Source organism: Chenopodium album, chromosome 5 (assembly GCF_948465745.1).
Source record: "Chenopodium album chromosome 5, dcCheAlbu1.1, whole genome shotgun sequence".
Taxonomy (NCBI): Eukaryota; Viridiplantae; Streptophyta; class Magnoliopsida; order Caryophyllales; family Amaranthaceae; genus Chenopodium; species Chenopodium album.
The window spans coordinates 78,628,457-78,645,170 of NC_137838.1; the positions used below are offsets into that span (position 1 = coordinate 78,628,457).

Below are 16,714 nucleotides of genomic sequence, written 5' to 3' on the forward strand. Positions count from 1 at the left end.
ATTCCTTCATGTTTCAGATCTCATCTTAAAAGAATTGTGATTGGTTCGTACTATGGGAAGAAGCGGGAACTATATGTGATTCGGTTTTTGCTGAGACATGCATTGGTGTTGGAGGAATTGATCTTAAGGAGAGGACGTGAGTATGCTCCAGTATCAGATCAAATGAGTCTCCAATGAGCCGTGCAGAGTTTACCAAGGGCCTCAGCTAAATGTACAATTCAGGTGCTGCAGGATTCAAGTTTGACACAATTTATGAGAGGACGTGAGTATGCTCCAACATCAGTCATTTACTAATGTAATGTGATGTACTGAATTGCTTGTATTATTAATTTATTCAAATATGTAATAGTAATTTTTAGAAGTATAAATGTGAATATGTGATCCCTATCTGGAGGTAAGAAAACAATATCATTATTTTAATGAATATAAATGTTAGGGTCTCAGGGCATATTGAACTTCGCTTCATTCCTAAATTGACGTATACTATACATAAACAATACTTGATCAAACAAAATCCTTGCAAAATAATGTTAAGGTAAGAATTATCCCACTTTGAGATAGGCATACCAAGGCAATTTTATCTCACTTGAACCAGCAAAAATAACCCCAATTGAGCAACTTAATTGAGCACCACTATAGCATGGAATCATGGATACCACCTAGTTCAAGGGAGCCTATGTACACCAAAAAGACAGATGAAGTATCATAATTTAAATTTTCTAACCGATACTTTTCCGAAGCCTCAAAAAAATTTCATGACTAAAATCTATATGATCAACAACTATTCTAGGCATATTCTAACATACCATCACACTATATATATATATATATGTGTAAATACGCAAAAACATTTGCCTTTGATATATGTACAACATCCATCAGCAAAAAAAGCAGCATCTCGAATTCCCGAGTCAAGTCCTTCAGGTCCATGATAAAAGCAAAAGCAGGAAACTATATAGCCACCACATTCATCCGAGCTAATTCTGAAGGCCTTGCTTTCTTGTAGCTTAAATCTTTGACTTCCGGCCTGCTTCAGATATTAAAGATTGCTTCTCCTGAAAACATCAAAACATAATCAAAAGTCGATACACGTGGTTCTCCAATCACGACTGACAATATATATGAACATGAAACATACGTTTGAGAACAATCGCTCATCCTCGCAACTTCCAAACCCATTCAATGGCAGCTCACCACATAGGAATACAAAACGCGCATCAAAAAACATTATCATTGCACATAAGAGCAAAGGTGCTGGAAGACAAGGCACACTGTATAGACGGGGCCACCCAGCATAAGCATCGTGCAACAACCAATAACACAAACGCTGCATTTGATGTTAGGCTTGATCTACCTCATACAGCCATTTTATACATTGCCAAATCAACATTTCACTCAATATATGATGCATTCTTGTACATATTTCACATGCTAACATCTTCATCACATGAAATGGGCAAAAACAAACATAAAGCGAATAATCTTACTCTGGTCGTCTATGGTACAACCAACCCCATAAAAACAATTCTAAAGACTGTCTAAAAGTAGAACCCGAAAAATTATACCAATAGCCAACTAATCCTTTGCTTACCAAACACATACTCTTTTATGAGTCTTATATATCACTATAATTAGTATGATTCCACCAGAAGAGAGAAACTTCACTACTATTTATGAAAATCATCATCTCTCATCACTATAGTTCCACTAGATGAGAGAAACTTCACTGCTATTTGGTGCTACAAAACAAGGCACATGTAGAGCGAGTTTTTTTCAAATTTGGAAACTGAGAAAAATTTTTGTGGTAAAAAAAGAACAAGGCTAAAAATAGATTTATTATTGGTTTCATCATTGGCCTTGAAATAATTTATTGTAGACCTAGCAAAATCTTAGATAATGTGATAATATAATCTCACTAAACTTTGTATGCAATTCATAACCTTCATTGAATGAAGAGTGTCAATCTAACAATGGCGGTTGCAAGACATTGATAATAATATAACCTATTTACCACTCCGAACTCAAGGAGAAGATAACCTAACACAACTAATACCTTAAGCTACAGATTTTAATAATGGAAGTTCCATTAAATCCCTTTTATTTGGGTAGATTAAATTGGGTTCAGTAGCCGTAAGAAATAAACATATAAATAAACCAATAAAATTAAAGTTATGGAGTATATACTTACAGCATTAGACAGGGACTTCCACTTCTTTGAAGCAACACCCCTAGCCTGATTAAATGTAGCAACATAATGAGCGACATTCAAAAACAAAGAAAAGAAATTGTCACATATCAGCAAGTGTAACATAACTAACCATAGCGTGAGTCATGGAAGGATTTTCACTCTTTACCCTCTGCCTTTAAAATCAAGTAGAAGGGCAAAAACAAATCAAGGTGATCGATTAGAGGTATGTACACTAAGGGGTAAATTAAGAGGGAAGAGTTAAGACATTTCAGAACGACGACTTACAACAAAGCAGTGTAAGCAGGAAGAACACCACCAGCCCTGACCAGACGATGATATACACTCCATAGTCAGTAGCAAGACATCGAGTTTCCTAATAATTAACAAAATATTGACAAACATAAAAGAAGTAACAAGTGATAGATCTTACTGCAAAACTGTTGCCTTTTTAGCTTTAGATGTCTTTCTTCCAGACATGCTACCTCGTGCCTTACGAGCAGTAACTTGCAATCATGAGAAACGCCAGTTAGTAAACTCGAGGACAAGGAGAAGGAAAAAGATGATATAGGAATACATGTCCATGAGATAAAAGCACCATTTTACATGTGCTTGTATTTTCTTAAGAGATGAGGAAACACAAAAAGAACAATCTTACTGAAATATAATTTACTTTTTAAGATGGAAAAACAAATAAGCAATTTACCAGCTTTCTTTGAGGTTTTGAATTCCTTAAAGTACAGCAAGTGCAATTCGTTAGAAGGAAACCGAAAGCACACTTTGGCACGGTAGGTTTTAATCTCTTGGTCAGAGGTGTCAATGGCAGTAAATGTAACGTAGTACATTGTACCTTGAACTGGCTGTAAGTTGGCTTTATCGAGTGATAAAACTTCCAAACGATTTCCCTAGCAATGAATTGAATTTGACAAGAGAAAAAAACAGTTGAGCGATAGATTGTTCAGTGGTATATGAAAATACTACCTCCGTTACAGGTTATGTGCAACGATTAGACATAAAGCAGAAAGATAAAATGTCTAATCGTTGTACATAACCTGTAACGGGGGTTGTAGAATCCAAAACGACCTCTAGCTACTTTAAATTTATATTACCCCATGTTTAAAAGCAGCAAAGCGTGCAACGATATTAGCAACTTTCCATTCTGAAGAGGTAGGGTGAATGATTGAAATGCGGCCGGGCATACTGCCAGTACAGCCATCAACATCGAAGCCTTTGCTTTGAGTAACCTTCCTGTCGTACCTATCCAGTTCTGCCTGAGTCATCCTACGGAACCGCTTTCTACGTTGGGAAAGATACTTAGCAGGTCCATAAGCAGTTCCCTTGAAAACCTCCAAGCCGCTAAAGTTGCGAGCTTCATACTTGCCACCCACCATAATCACCAAACTAAAACCCTTTCAAAACATTTACCTTTCAATTCTTTAGCACAAATAATAATAAATGTATTAGAGATAATATCAAAGATATATCTTGATATTATCCTTGCCGCATATATGCCATGAACAGCTAGACTATATCAATTACTGATCTTGTATATAAGTTGTAATCTTCTATTTTTGTGTAATTATTATCTCACTATTGTACATAATATCTTTGAGTCAAAGATATTATTTCTTTACTAATTAGCTAGTCCTACGTGATTCTAATTGTGTAGTATATATAATTGTATCTTGCCTCTTATCATATATGCAATATACTCATATACTCTTAAACCTTTCAAGAAAATGATAAACATAACCGACTATGTATAAGAAGCTCAAAAAGAAAAGATTGAGGAAAGATCAACATTAATTAAACCGATCTGTGCGTAATTTTATCATGAATTCCCAACTTAGGGTAATGTTATATGTAGCCCTAAGGGCTATATATAAGCATTAAATATACTCTTGGAAATTGTATAAAGTTAGGAATTTACGACAAAAACACGCGCAAATCAGTGTAATTAGTGTTTATATTCTGATGATTTCTTAATTTTTTACGATTTTCAAATGTAAATTTAATGCTGATATGTAGCCCTAAGGGCTATGTATAACATTTTCCATAATATACCTCTAAACCCTAAATCCTAAATCGCACAATTTCGTCAACAATAATACAACACAACTCAACATACTACCCATCACATGAATCTAAGTGCCAAAAAAACAAAATAATTTGACAAGTTAAATTTACTAAAATTCGATTGATTTTAGATAAAAATAAAATATGGCAACGTAAATTAATCCAACATCACCAATACTCACGATTCATACACAATTATCGAGGTCGAAAACTGGAAAATAAAAACAATTAATTTCAATGCCATTAATTGATTCAAACTTTAAGCAAGATCCACAAAACTAAAACAAACAAAATCACAAATAATTTTTTTTTTTTCTAAAAAGCGAAGAATAATTTAACATCGGGAAGAGAGAGAAAATACCTGGCCAGAGAAAAATAAAATTGATGTAGGGTTTTGTAAAGCTGTTCAATTGCAATTTGGGTAGTATATGTATATATAGATGCACAAATAAAAATCTTAGAAGGAAAATTAAAAGGAAAGTTTAAGGAGTTGTCTTCAAATAAATTTTAAGTCTTGAATATTTGATTGAAATTTGTAAATTAAATTCAAACAATGGTTGATTTTGATTGGCATCTAATCTACTTTGCAGGGATTGATTTGGTGCTGTAATGGTAAAGACGGATTTTGCAATTTAAAGAATTTTTTGAAAAAACTCTAGCAGTGGTTCCTTCATGTTTCAGATCTCATCTTAAAAGAATTGTGATTGGTTCGTACTTTGGGAAGAAGCAGAAAGTATATGTGATTCGGATGCATGATTCAAGTTTGACACAATTTATGAGAGGACGTGAGTATGCTCCGAAATCAGTCATTTACTAATGTAATGTACTATTGTACTGAATTGCTTATATTATTAATTAATTCAAATATGTAGTAGTAATTTTTAGAAGTATAAATGTGAATATGTGATCCCTATCTCAAGGTAAGAAAACAATATCATTATTTTAATGAATATATGTTAGGGTCTTAGGGCATGTTGAACTTCGCTTCATTCCTAAATTGACGTATACTATACATAAACCTGTTCAACGGGCCGGGCCGGACAGGGCTTTATCTAAAATGGGCTGGGCCGGGCCAAGCCTAATCCAAAATGGGCCAATATTGTCCATGGACCATTAAGCCCGGCCCGGCCCGGCCCATTTAAAATGTGTAAACAATCCAAAACAACCATAAAGTAGACACAATTATAAAGGGCCTTTAAGGGGCCTTATAAAAAAACACTTACTACTAACAATTAATTGACATAACGAGAATAAAATCTAGGCAGACAACCTAAACTCAAGAAAACATACATACTTAACTAAAACTCAAAGTGTCTCTAAGTCACATTTAGTACACTAACATAAAAGGTAAGTCACATTTAGTACACTAACATAAAAGAGTATCATCGAATAGTGTATTTTTATGCTAAACTACTAAAGATAAGAGTTAATTTGAAGGGATGATCTTATACTAGAGTTAGTAGTACTAGCTACTTCATAACACTTTTCATAACATTTTAAAGGGATGATCTTATTTTCTATCTATGTAAATGATTTCAGTCTCAACATGTCTTTGAATTCAAAATGTTTATCACTTCTTAAATAATTTCTTTCTATTCTCTTTTTCTGTCCTGTTCCGAAAACACACACAACTTTCAAAACTATATGTCTATATACACCGAAATTGAGCCTAAGCAAGCCTACTAGTTTAGGATTGATAATTGACAGCAAATTACAAGAACAAGCTACCATTTGTTAGTTTGATTTCTATGAAATACTGAATTTGTTCCTAGCTAGTTTAATTTTCAAAAAAGTCGAAAACTTGATTTATTTACTGCACTTAGATGAGGTAACTATGAGTTCTACATGACTAGAACTTCGTATTTAGTCATGTAACTTGTCTTACCTCGCTCCAGGATCAAATTGAGAAGGAACATAACACTAACCAAAGGCATAATTCCTTGCAAAAATGCAGATTCGTGGGTTGCGTTCTTATTCACTAGATCATAATCCTTCCAGCGTTTGGAAACCTCCTTCTTTCCTTTTCTATAAATAACTTCATTGCGTCATTTTATCAAACACCTTTCTTACACTCCATAAATCCCAATCAATTTTCAAAATTTCTCCTTTTTAGTTTTTTTAAATCGAGTAGATGATGATCAATTAGCATTCAAACTTCAAAAAATATTATATAATTTAAAATCCAAGCACGAAATCAATAGATTCGTACATTATTGAGAGCGGCGAGCAAGAATACATAAATTGACCTAAAAACAAACGAATTTAGAAATTAATACACGAAAACATACCTTGGTAGTTGAAGATTAAGAGCGGCGAGCAAGAAGAAGGAATTTATTAGCTATAATCTGGGAATTTTTGAAGATTATAATCTGGGAATTTTTTTAGGGTTCATAATTTGGGGGAAATAGGGAATTTTAAAATTGACGTTAGGAAGTTTTAGAAACAAACAGAAAAATTAGGATACAAAAAGCCTCTGAAGTGTTACCCAATTTCAGCCCTTTTTTTTCCTATAAAAAAAAAAAAATTCAGCCCTTTTTAACTTAGACCCAAACCTTTAAAAACCCATTATTTAATAGCCCTTTAAAAGCCCACCCCATTTAAATGTTGGATGGGTAAAACCCTTTTATAAAAGGGCTGGACTAGGGCTTTAAATGGGCCCCTAACCCAGGAATGACTATACATAAACAATACTTAATCAAACAAAATCCTTGCAAAATAATGTTAAGGTAAGAATTATCCCACTTTGAGATAGGCATACCTAGACAATTTTATCTCACTTGAACCAGCAAAAATAACCCCAATTGAGCACCAATAGAGCATGGATACCACCTAGTTCAAGGGAGCCTATGTACACCAAAAAGACAGATGAAGGATCATAATTTAAATTTTCTAACCGTCCGAAGCCTCAAAAAAATTTCATGACTAAAATTTATATGATTAACAACTATTCTAGGCATATTCTAGCATACCATCACACTATATAAATGTGTAAATACGCAAAAACATTTACCTCAAAATTTCCTGAAAAAGCGTGGATTATTATAGCCTTCAATTGTGTAATTTTTGACCATATCTCGTTCGGAAATAAAAATTGACAAGATGTTTTCCAATTGGGTCGGTGTAACCGTCCAATATGCCCTTAAACGGTCATCTTACCCGTTCACAACTTGCATTGATTTCGTAAACTCAAGCTAGATTGACCTGATCTGATTTTAACTCGAATTGAACCCAACCTATATCCGAAAAGGTGAACGACCCGTTATAACTTGAACTGAAATTGACCCGACCTGAACCTGAATCTGATCTGAAGCTACATTGACCCGACATAACCTGATCCTAATTTAACCCGCGAAATAATTTGACCCTACCCAAACCCGACTTGAATACCCGAATTGACAGCTCTAGTATCAACTATCTCTAGCACCAGCGCCATGATCAACTCATACAATTGCTTTCCATTTTCTCTCTTGTTGGGTTTTCCATTTCTTCTCTTCTTCCTTCTTCTTCATCAATGGCGTCCAAGCCATGGAAGCAACTTGCTCCTACGTACAATTCATTTGAGTTGTTTTGGGTTCCGACGAAGACACGCCTCATCCTCGTTGTGGTCATACCCTTACCACCGTCGCATCTATCAAACTGGGAAGCTTGAAAGCTCGAAATCGCTGATTAGATTACTATTAGGAGCTACTTTTGAATCAAATATGCAAGAATTTATAAATCAATTGAAGAACTTTAGGGTTTTTTTTTCTTCAGAACATCGAAAAAAAGAGAAGACGATAATGGAGATAAGTTTTTTTTCTTTGGTCCTTTTTATTTTTTAAAAAAATTTGGGTTTTTTCTTTGTAAGTTTGTAACAATTTGACCCTTTAATTTTTCTTTAATATTAACGGGCTGTCAATAAAAGCCCTTTATTGACCATATATCTTAAAGCCATTTAGTGACCCTGCCCATTAAAACATTAAAAAGTTAAGACCCTTTAAATTTAGGCCCGACCCTATTATATCAATGGACAGCCATGTCCAATAACCACCCCTAGCTCTCCTGATTACATCCCAGACATCAAAGTTCAAATGCTGCTCGCTAAGTTGAACACAAAACAAAACAGATAACAATATAAGGTAACCATAGTCCACATAACATATGTTTTGTGCAAAAATATACAAGCATGCTATGAGCCTATGATATAGAATATTCCAGGCTCATGCATTCCTAGAAAGTTTACGAAGAGGAAACAACTGTTCTAAGCATTCTAGCATACCATCAAACTATTTACATATGTAGATGTTGCATTTTATAGAATTGTATCATAGAAACTCAAAATAAGCAAAAACATTTGCCTTTGACATCCACCAGCAAAAAAAGCAGCATCCCAAGTCAAGTCCTTCAGGTCCATGATAAAAGCAAAAGCAGGAAACTATAGCCACCACATTCATGCAAGCTAATTCTGAAGGCCTTGCTTTCTTGTAAGCTTAAATCTTTGACTTCCGGCCTGCTTCAGATATAAAAGATTGCTTCTCCTGAAAACATCAAAACATAATCAAAAGGCAATACATGTTGTTCTCCAATCACGACTGACTACATATGAACATGAAACATAGGTTTGAGAACAAACGCTCATCCTCACAACTTCCAAACCCATTCAATGGCAGCTCACCACATAGGAATATAAAACGCGCTTCTCAAATCATTATCATAGCACATAAGAGCAAAGGTGCGGGAAGACGGGGCACATTGTATAGACGGGGCCACCCAGCATAAGCATCATGCAACAACCAATAACACAAACATTGCATTGGATGTTAGGCTTGATCTACCTCATACAGCCATTTTATACATTGCCAAATCAACATTTCACTCAATATATATATGATGCATTCTTGTACATATTTCACATGCTAACATCTTCATCATATGAAATGAGCAAAAACAAACATAAAGCGAATAATCTTACTCTGGTGTATGGTGCAACCAACCCCATAAAAACAATTCTAAAGACTGTCTAAAAGTAGAAACCGAAAAATTATACCAATAGCCAACTAATCCTTTGCTTACCAAACACATACTCTTTTATGAGTCTTATATATCACTATAATTAGTATGATTCCACCAGAAGAGAGAAACTTCACTACTATTTACGAAAATCATCATCTCTCATCACTATAGTTCCACCAGATGAGAGAAACTTCACTGCTATTTGGTGCTACAAAACAAGGCACATGTAGAGCAAGTATTCTCAAATTTGGAAACTGAGAAAAGTTTTTGTGGTAAAAAAGAACAAGGCTAAAAATAGATTTACCATTGGCCTTGAAATGATTTATTGTAGACCTTGCAAAATCTGTAGATAATGTGATAATCTTACTAAACTTGTATGCAATTCATAACCTTCAGTAAATGAAGAGTTTCAATCTAACAATGGTGGTTGCAAGACATTGATAATAATATAACCTATTTACCACCCCGAACTCAAGAAGAGGATAACCTAACCCAACTAATACCTTAAGATTAATTCAAATACCTTAAGCTACATGATCAAACAAAATATATTGAGAAAGTCTGCCAATTATTAAGTGAGCAAAGATTTTAATCATGGAAGTTCCATCAAATCCCCTTTATTAGGGTAGGATTAAATTGGGTACAGTAGCCATAAGAAATAAATACATAAATAAATCAATAAAAATAAAGTTATAGAGTATATACTTACAGCATTTGACAGAGACTTCCACTTCTTTGAAGCAACACCCCTAGCCTGATTAAATATAGCAACATAATGAGCGATATTCAAAAACAAAGAAAAGAAATTGTCACATATCAGCAAGTGTAACACAACTAACCATAGCGTGAGTCATGGAAGGATTTTCACTCTTTACCCTCTGCCTTTAAAATCAAGTAGAAGGGCAAAAAAAAAAAAAAAAAAAAAAAAAAGATGATTAAAGGTCTGTTCACTAAGGGGAAAATTAAGAGGGGGAGAGTTAAAACATTTCAGAACAATGACTTACAACAAAGCAGTGTAAGCAGGAAGAACACCACCAGTCCTACCAGTCCTGACCAGACGATGACATACACTCCATAGTCAGTAGCAAGACATCGAGTTTCCTAATAATTAGCAAAATATTGACAAACATAAAATAAGTAAGAGATCTTACTGCAAAACTGTTGTCGTTTTAGCTTTAGATATCTTTCTTCCAGAAGTGCTACCTAGTGCCTTACGAGCAGTAACTTGCAATCATGAGAAACACCAGTTAGTAAACTCGAGGACAAGGAAAAGGAAAAAGTTGACATACGAATACATGTCCATAAGATAAAAGCACCATTTAACATGTGCTTGTACTTTCTAATCTATCTCAGGATATCACAGTTTTCACTACAGTGGAAAGCCAAATGAGATCAGGAAACACAAAAAACAATCTTATGGAAATATAATCTACTTGTACATTTTAAGATGGAAAAACAAATAAGCAATTTACCTGCTTTCTTTGGGGTTTTGAATTCCTTAAAGTACAACAAGTGCAATTCGTTAGAAGTAAACCGGTAGAGCACTTTGGCACGGTAGGTTTTAATCTCTTGGTCAGCGGTGTCTCTGGCAGTAAATGTAACGTAGTAAATTGTACCATCAACTGGCTGTGAGTTGGCTTTATCAACTGATAAAACTTCCAAACGTTTTCCCTAGCAATGAATTTGTCAAGAGAGAAAAATGAGCAATAGATTGTTCAGTAGTATAGGAAAATAGAATCTGAAACCACCTCCAGCTACTTTAAATTTACCCATTTTTTAAAAGCAGCATAGCGTGCAACGATATTAGCAGATTTCCATTCTGGAGAGGTAGGATGAATGATTGAAATGCGACCGGGCATACAACCAGTACAACCATCAACATCGAAGCCTTTGCTTTGAGTAACCTTCCTGTCGTACCTATCCAGTTCTGCCTGAGTCATCCTACGGAACCGCTTTTGATGTTCGGAAAGATACTTAGCAGGTCCAAAAGCAGTTCCCTTGAAAACCTTGAAGCCGCTAAAGCTGCGAGCTTCATACTTGCCACCCACCATAATCACCAAACTAAAACCCTTTCAAAACAATTACCTTTCAATTCTTTAGCACAAATAATAAATGGAAAATGATAAACATAGCCGACTATGTATAAGAAGCTCAAAAAGAAAAGACTGAGGAAGATTAACATTAATTACACCGATTTACGCGTGATTTTGTCATGTATTCCCAACTTAAATTCATTTTGGGAAGTATATTTAATGCTTATAAGTAGCCTTTAAATGTAACACCTAAGCACCACACTACGTAGCACTCAAACAAGGCAGCACGCACACACCACTCAGAGCAGAACAGCAAGCACCACACAACGTTGCACCACACAACACACACTAGCACAAGGGTAGCACCACACAAGGCAGCACCACGCACCACACAAGACTGCACAGCACGCTCACACGCACCACACAACAAACCAAACCGAAGCAAAAACAGAACCAAAAAACAGAATTTCGAGCAGCACACAAAGATGCGCACCACAGCAAAATCAAACCAAAAATTAATTAGGGCTTGTGAACCCTAGTTACGAGCAAATTTAACAGAATTTGCAATAAAAAGAATCTGAGAAAAAAAATAAATAAAATCGAAGCCTTAATTTCTCAAATAAACAAGTAATATGCGGAATAAAACAAGAACTAAGCAAGATCGATGAAAAAATCTCCTAAAAGCTACATACGAAGTATATCATTACCCATAATAAATTAATTAAATGAGATTTTTAATTACAACAACGGATAATCATATACCTCTAAATCCTAATTCGCACGATTTCATCGACAGTAATACAACACAACTCAACATACTACCCATCACATCACATGAATCAAGTGCCAAAAAACAAAATAATTTGACAAGTTAAATTTACTAAAATTCGATTGATTATATGGCAACCTAAATTAATCCAACAACACCAATACTACGATTCATACACAATTATCGAGATCGAAAACTGGAAAATAAAAACAATTAATTTCAATGCCATTGATTGATTCAAACCCTAAGCAAGATCCACAAAACTAAAACCCAAAAATCACAAATAAAAAAATTACTAGTAAAAAAAAAAGCGAAGAATAATTTAACATTGGGAAGAGAGAAAAAATACCTGACCAGTGAAAAAAAAAATTGATGTGGGGTTTTGTAAAGCTGTTCGATTGCAATTTGGGTAGTATATATAGATGCACAAATAAAATTCTGGAAGAAAAATTAAAAGGAAAGTTTAAGGAAAAATTAAAATTCCAAAATTGGTCTCCATCATTATGGCCCAATACCCAACTCCCTTGTTGAAATGTATGGCAAATGTGGTGTTATTGATCATGCCTTCAAAGTGTTCGACGAAATGCCTCAAAGAGATCTTGTATCTTGGGCTTCAATTCTCACTGCTTATAATCATGCTGGTTTTCCCCATAAAACGCTTTCTTTGTTAAGTTATTGCCTGATGATCCCTAATTTCTGTTATTTGTTAACTTTCTATTGATCTCTGATTCTAGAACCCCAAATATTTGGTGATATAACAAGACACTGCTGAAAGCTTGAACTATAGTTGCCTGCTTTAATGATTATTAGGGAAAGAATCATGAATTTTAGTTATTTTATACCTCTTTGAGGGTTGATCGATTGATAGAGAAGTCACTAGAGAGAACAAAGGGTTTAACTGTGGAAAAGTAAACCTTTTGCAAGTCGTTTTGTAGGGTTCAGCTACTTTGTTATACAATATTTGGTTAGGGCTTGTGGCTCTGATGTCAAAGAGTTAATGTTATCCGTAATTTCGCTTTGATGGTTGGTCATTGTAGAAAGCTTTGATGATTAGCCATTATAGTAAGTCTTTCTTGAATGGTCATCCCAAACGCGGGACTGTGGGAGGTGGAGGTGGCTTGAAGAAGATAGTGAGAATTGCTTATGAATTATGAGCACATTCTCTGTCTCCTTTATTGCATCCTTGCTCATAGCTTCTCATTCCTCAATTGAAACTTGGAGGCTAAGCAAGTTATTTGAATTAGCAGTTGAGGGTTCAACTGAGTTATGACTTCTGACAGAGATCAGAAGTGGTGTCCTAGCCACCAAATCACTGCACTTTTGTTAGGGGTTGTGAGTTGTGACAAGGGCATATCGCGGAAAACACCTTAATGCTATCAGAGCTCAATTGGAAATTGTCTTGGGCAGGAAGTCGTGGTGACATCCTGTGCAATAGTAGAGTTTGACATAGAGAAAGAAAGTGACAAAGCAGATTGGTTGTATAGAGAAGTGAGGTGATGAAAGAAAAGGTTTATTTAGAGAAATACTGCCTTTATTTCACTAATTTTGTGAGTAAAAATATTCCCTCTGTTTTCCCAATTTCGACAATTCTCCATTTTTCACTAATGAGTTTAACAAGGAAAAAGAGCCTTTTTAGAGTGAATGAAGGAGACTCCAACTTCCAATCAAACTCCAAAGACCCAGATCCTGCTGAATTTAGCTCTTATGCACCTTTTTTTGAAACAGGCAAGTGAGGGAGAGAGGGGTGAGGCAAGAAAAGAGAAGGTGTGAATGAGCATTAAGGTGTAGAGTATGTTAATTGTCAGCCAAATAGTGGGTAGAGAGGCTTGTAATCACTCACTTTTGTACCGGATCTGTGTGGGAACAGATAAATAAAATCCCTAAGAAATGAACTGTAAATGGTCATATATGATTTGTTTGCTTGTTGCTGTCCTGATGCCTGATGGCTGATTTCTTGATATCTACCATCTCATCATGTATTCAGTATCAGTGTGAGAACAGATAAATAAAAGTATCAAGAAGTGAACCTTCTCTTGTAGTTAGGTTGTGCTCAGCAAGAAAGGGAAATGATGTCCGCGTTCAGGTCTCATTTTACCAAATTTCTATTGTCAGACAAAAGGAGATTTTGTGCATTATATTCTCGCTATGTTCAATTGGTCAAATTTGAGTAAGCAATATTGTTACACTCCTGGATGTTACTCTTTAACTGCTTGATCTTCTGCTGACTATCTTGATTGCAGCAGGGCTTTTCCTATTATTAGCAGTTTTGTTATTCTTGGATAGTACCAAGTATATATGCTTGTTTGTAATCTTTGTAGTACATAGTTTCGTGTCTCTTTATTCTCAGCATGATGACTGTGAGTCTGTGATTTACCATGTCTTTAATTACTAGCGTTACTCCTATGTAATTAAAAAATGTATATTATGAAGCATAATCATGCTATTTATCTCAGATGTCAGGATTTAGATCCATATTCTAAGTGACTAAGTCTCTATTGAGTAAATGGAAACAGAACAAGTTGTTCATTTTTAATAAATGATCAATTTGTAGGCACAGAAATTATAAAATTTGTGTTTATACTATATTACTGACTACTGTGATACCTTAGCTTCTTCTAGACAATGTTATATAGGGACTCTAATAGGAAGCCAACATGTTGCTGATGATTTTTTTCCCTCGGTGACTCATTCCAACTGCGCCTATAATTTTAGCATTATAAATTGATTATAGCGCATACAAGGATTTGGTTTGGTTAATCTTTCTATGGTGTCTTTGCAGAATCCATCTGCTAGATCTACGAGGCAAGTTATGGATGACGATGGCTGGCTGATCACTGGAGATTAGGCTGGATAGCACCTTCTCTTTCAGCAGGGAGAAGTCGGCTTTGTGGAGATGTTCTTGAAGGACAGGCTAAAGATACTGTGGTTCTCTCTAAGTCCACAATCTTCACTTTCAGGTGATCCACATTACTCTACATTGTATGACAAGCATGATTCACTAATCAGCAAATAAACTCAAGGAAACACATCTTTTCATCACATTGTTCTTTCACTCATCCACCTCTCCGACCCATATGCCTCTTCTGATGTCCAAGAACTCAAACATATTCTAGTTTTTGATTGATTTTTTTCTTAATACAATTAGAAAGTTACTTCTATCAGGTTCTCCCTGCTACCTGGTCTTCATGTGCTTCTATTCGTGGTGTAGAGGATAATCTGCCATGTTTGACAATTTGAAATACCTAGAGCTGGGTTTTTCTGATTTTAACACTTGGTCTAAAGTGCTGGTGCCATATCTAAATCGTTTGCTGGTCTTAGAAACACTTGTTTTTTCCTAACTTAGTACTCTCTCTGTGGCTTTCTTCACTTGATGACACAGAATAATAAATTGAATTCAAACAATGGTGTAGCGTAACGATGTTGATTTTGATTGCAGGGATTGTTTATTTGCTGTAACCGTGAAGACAGTTTTGGCGATTTAAAGAAGACCCTCAAGGAAGAAGAATTTTTGGAAAAAAACTCTAGCAGTGATTCCTTCATGTTGCAGATCACAACTTAGAAGAATTGTGATTGGTTCGTACTTTGGGAAGAAGTGGAGACATGCATTTGTGTTGGAGGAATTCATCTTAAGAAGAGGTCTTGAGTATGCTCCAGTATCAGATCAAATGACGCTCCAAAGCGCGGTGCATAGTTTACCAAGGGCCTCAGCTAAATGTTCAATTCGGGTGCAGGACAATTAGACACAATTTGATTTACAATTTGACACATTTACTAATGTATGTAATGTAATGAAAGTACTTTTATTACTCGGTATTAATTTATTCAAATACAGTGTGTATTACTAATAAATTAAAACTTTTAAAAGTAAATTTAATGCAATTATATTCCCATCACAATTATAAGAAAACAATATTCTACATTTGTTAGGGGCTCATGACATATTGAACTTCACTTCATTCAACACTAAATTGACATAGATGTACTGTAATATTAACAACACATAAAATACTCTATAAAAAAATAGACAATATATGGTAGGGTAAACATCTACGCCTAAAATTATAAGAGGCAGAAGATCACTTTATATCCCTAATCTACTCCTTAAGAGTAAATACTAAATCTTCTCACTTGGCCTATGTAAGCATGCACAGCTCTGTTTAAGATGCATAACTGACAGACCAAATTAAGTACTAATGCAACTTACAAATTATTGCAAGGTTATTGTATGGCGCAGATGATCCTGTGGTGACATTAAGGGTAGCCTTATAATACTGAGCGGCAGTACGAATCAAATTCCTGTAATATCCCCAATATTTAAGTATTAAGAACTAGGTATTAGACAGTGAAATCAGCTTCATAGAAACTAAAGCAGCAACTCCATAATGCATCACGAGAGGCAAGTAGCTAAGATAGAAGCTTAAGCAACTTACCACTCCAAATAGATGTTGCCAAGATTAGTCAGTGCTTGTGGATGGCTACGTTGCAGTGAGAGACATTGCTGCATACAGTAATCAATGCATTAGTTAAAGACGTTAACAGAACAGAAAAACATAAGGCAATAGGTACAGGACACGTAATTAGCACATACACGATAGTACTGAACAGCATCCTCAACTCGGCCAGCATCTTTCAGTGAATTACCCTTGATCATCACAACGA

At 35.1% G+C, this 16,714-nt stretch overlaps 2 protein-coding genes and 1 long non-coding RNA gene across 5 annotated transcripts; all 3 read right to left on the reverse strand.

Moving 5' to 3' along the window:
- Positions 1 to 690: 690 nt before the first annotated feature.
- Positions 691 to 6,702, reverse strand: LOC145632426 (uncharacterized). Of its 3 annotated transcripts, none has more exons than XR_014112576.1 (9): positions 6,550 to 6,702; positions 3,295 to 3,594; positions 2,892 to 3,090; positions 2,619 to 2,691; positions 2,474 to 2,509; positions 2,319 to 2,361; positions 2,189 to 2,233; positions 1,139 to 1,271; positions 691 to 1,055 (listed from the first exon to the last, which is right to left on the reverse strand). XR_014112576.1 is itself a non-coding variant. In XM_081684804.1 (8 exons), the coding sequence occupies exons 2-8, from the start codon at positions 3,574 to 3,576 to the stop codon at positions 1,008 to 1,010; spliced, it is 726 nt and encodes a 241-aa protein (XP_081540930.1). In that variant the 5' UTR covers positions 3,577 to 3,594; positions 6,550 to 6,701; the 3' UTR covers positions 691 to 1,007. The 3 variants fall into 3 exon arrangements, 1 of the variants encoding a protein (XP_081540930.1); XR_014112577.1 differs by having other exon boundaries at positions 3,295 to 3,586; positions 6,550 to 6,700; XM_081684804.1 differs by lacking the exon at positions 1,139 to 1,271 and having other exon boundaries at positions 6,550 to 6,701.
- Positions 6,703 to 8,440: 1,738 nt separating this feature from the next.
- On the reverse strand, positions 8,441 to 10,298 carry LOC145632427 (uncharacterized). Its single transcript, XR_014112578.1, has 4 exons — positions 10,258 to 10,298; positions 10,093 to 10,135; positions 9,963 to 10,007; positions 8,441 to 8,778 (listed from the first exon to the last, which is right to left on the reverse strand). It is a non-coding gene; the product is annotated as an uncharacterized LOC145632427 (long non-coding RNA).
- A 7-nt stretch (positions 10,299 to 10,305) lies between these two features.
- On the reverse strand, positions 10,306 to 11,360 carry LOC145632429 (uncharacterized). Its single transcript, XM_081684805.1, has 3 exons — positions 11,023 to 11,360; positions 10,726 to 10,924; positions 10,306 to 10,477 (listed from the first exon to the last, which is right to left on the reverse strand). The coding sequence occupies exons 1-3, from the start codon at positions 11,302 to 11,304 to the stop codon at positions 10,401 to 10,403; spliced, it is 558 nt and encodes a 185-aa protein (XP_081540931.1). The 5' UTR covers positions 11,305 to 11,360; the 3' UTR covers positions 10,306 to 10,400.
- Positions 11,361 to 16,714: the final 5,354 nt, after the last annotated feature.

What these genes read in the sequence shown, in the direction of transcription:
- LOC145632426 (XM_081684804.1), bottom strand. Translation starts at nt 3,576, where the DNA reads ATGGTGGGTGGCAAGTATGAAGCTCGCAACTTTAGCGGCTTGGAGGTT. An exon ending in AAAAAGGCAACAGTTTTGCA is followed by an intron (nt 2,510 to 2,618) that starts GTAAGATCTATC and finishes TCGTCTGGTCAG; the next exon opens with GGCTGGTGGTGTTCTTCCTG. An exon ending in GGAAGTCCCTGTCTAATGCT is followed by an intron (nt 1,056 to 2,188) that starts GTAAGTATATAC and finishes TGATGTTTTCAG; the next exon opens with GAGAAGCAATCTTTAATATC.
- LOC145632429 (XM_081684805.1), bottom strand. Translation starts at nt 11,304, where the DNA reads ATGGTGGGTGGCAAGTATGAAGCTCGCAGCTTTAGCGGCTTCAAGGTT. An exon ending in ATGCTGCTTTTAAAAAATGG is followed by an intron (nt 10,925 to 11,022) that starts GTAAATTTAAAG and finishes ATTCATTGCTAG; the next exon opens with GGAAAACGTTTGGAAGTTTT. An exon ending in CAAAACCCCAAAGAAAGCAG is followed by an intron (nt 10,478 to 10,725) that starts GTAAATTGCTTA and finishes CATGATTGCAAG; the next exon opens with TTACTGCTCGTAAGGCACTA.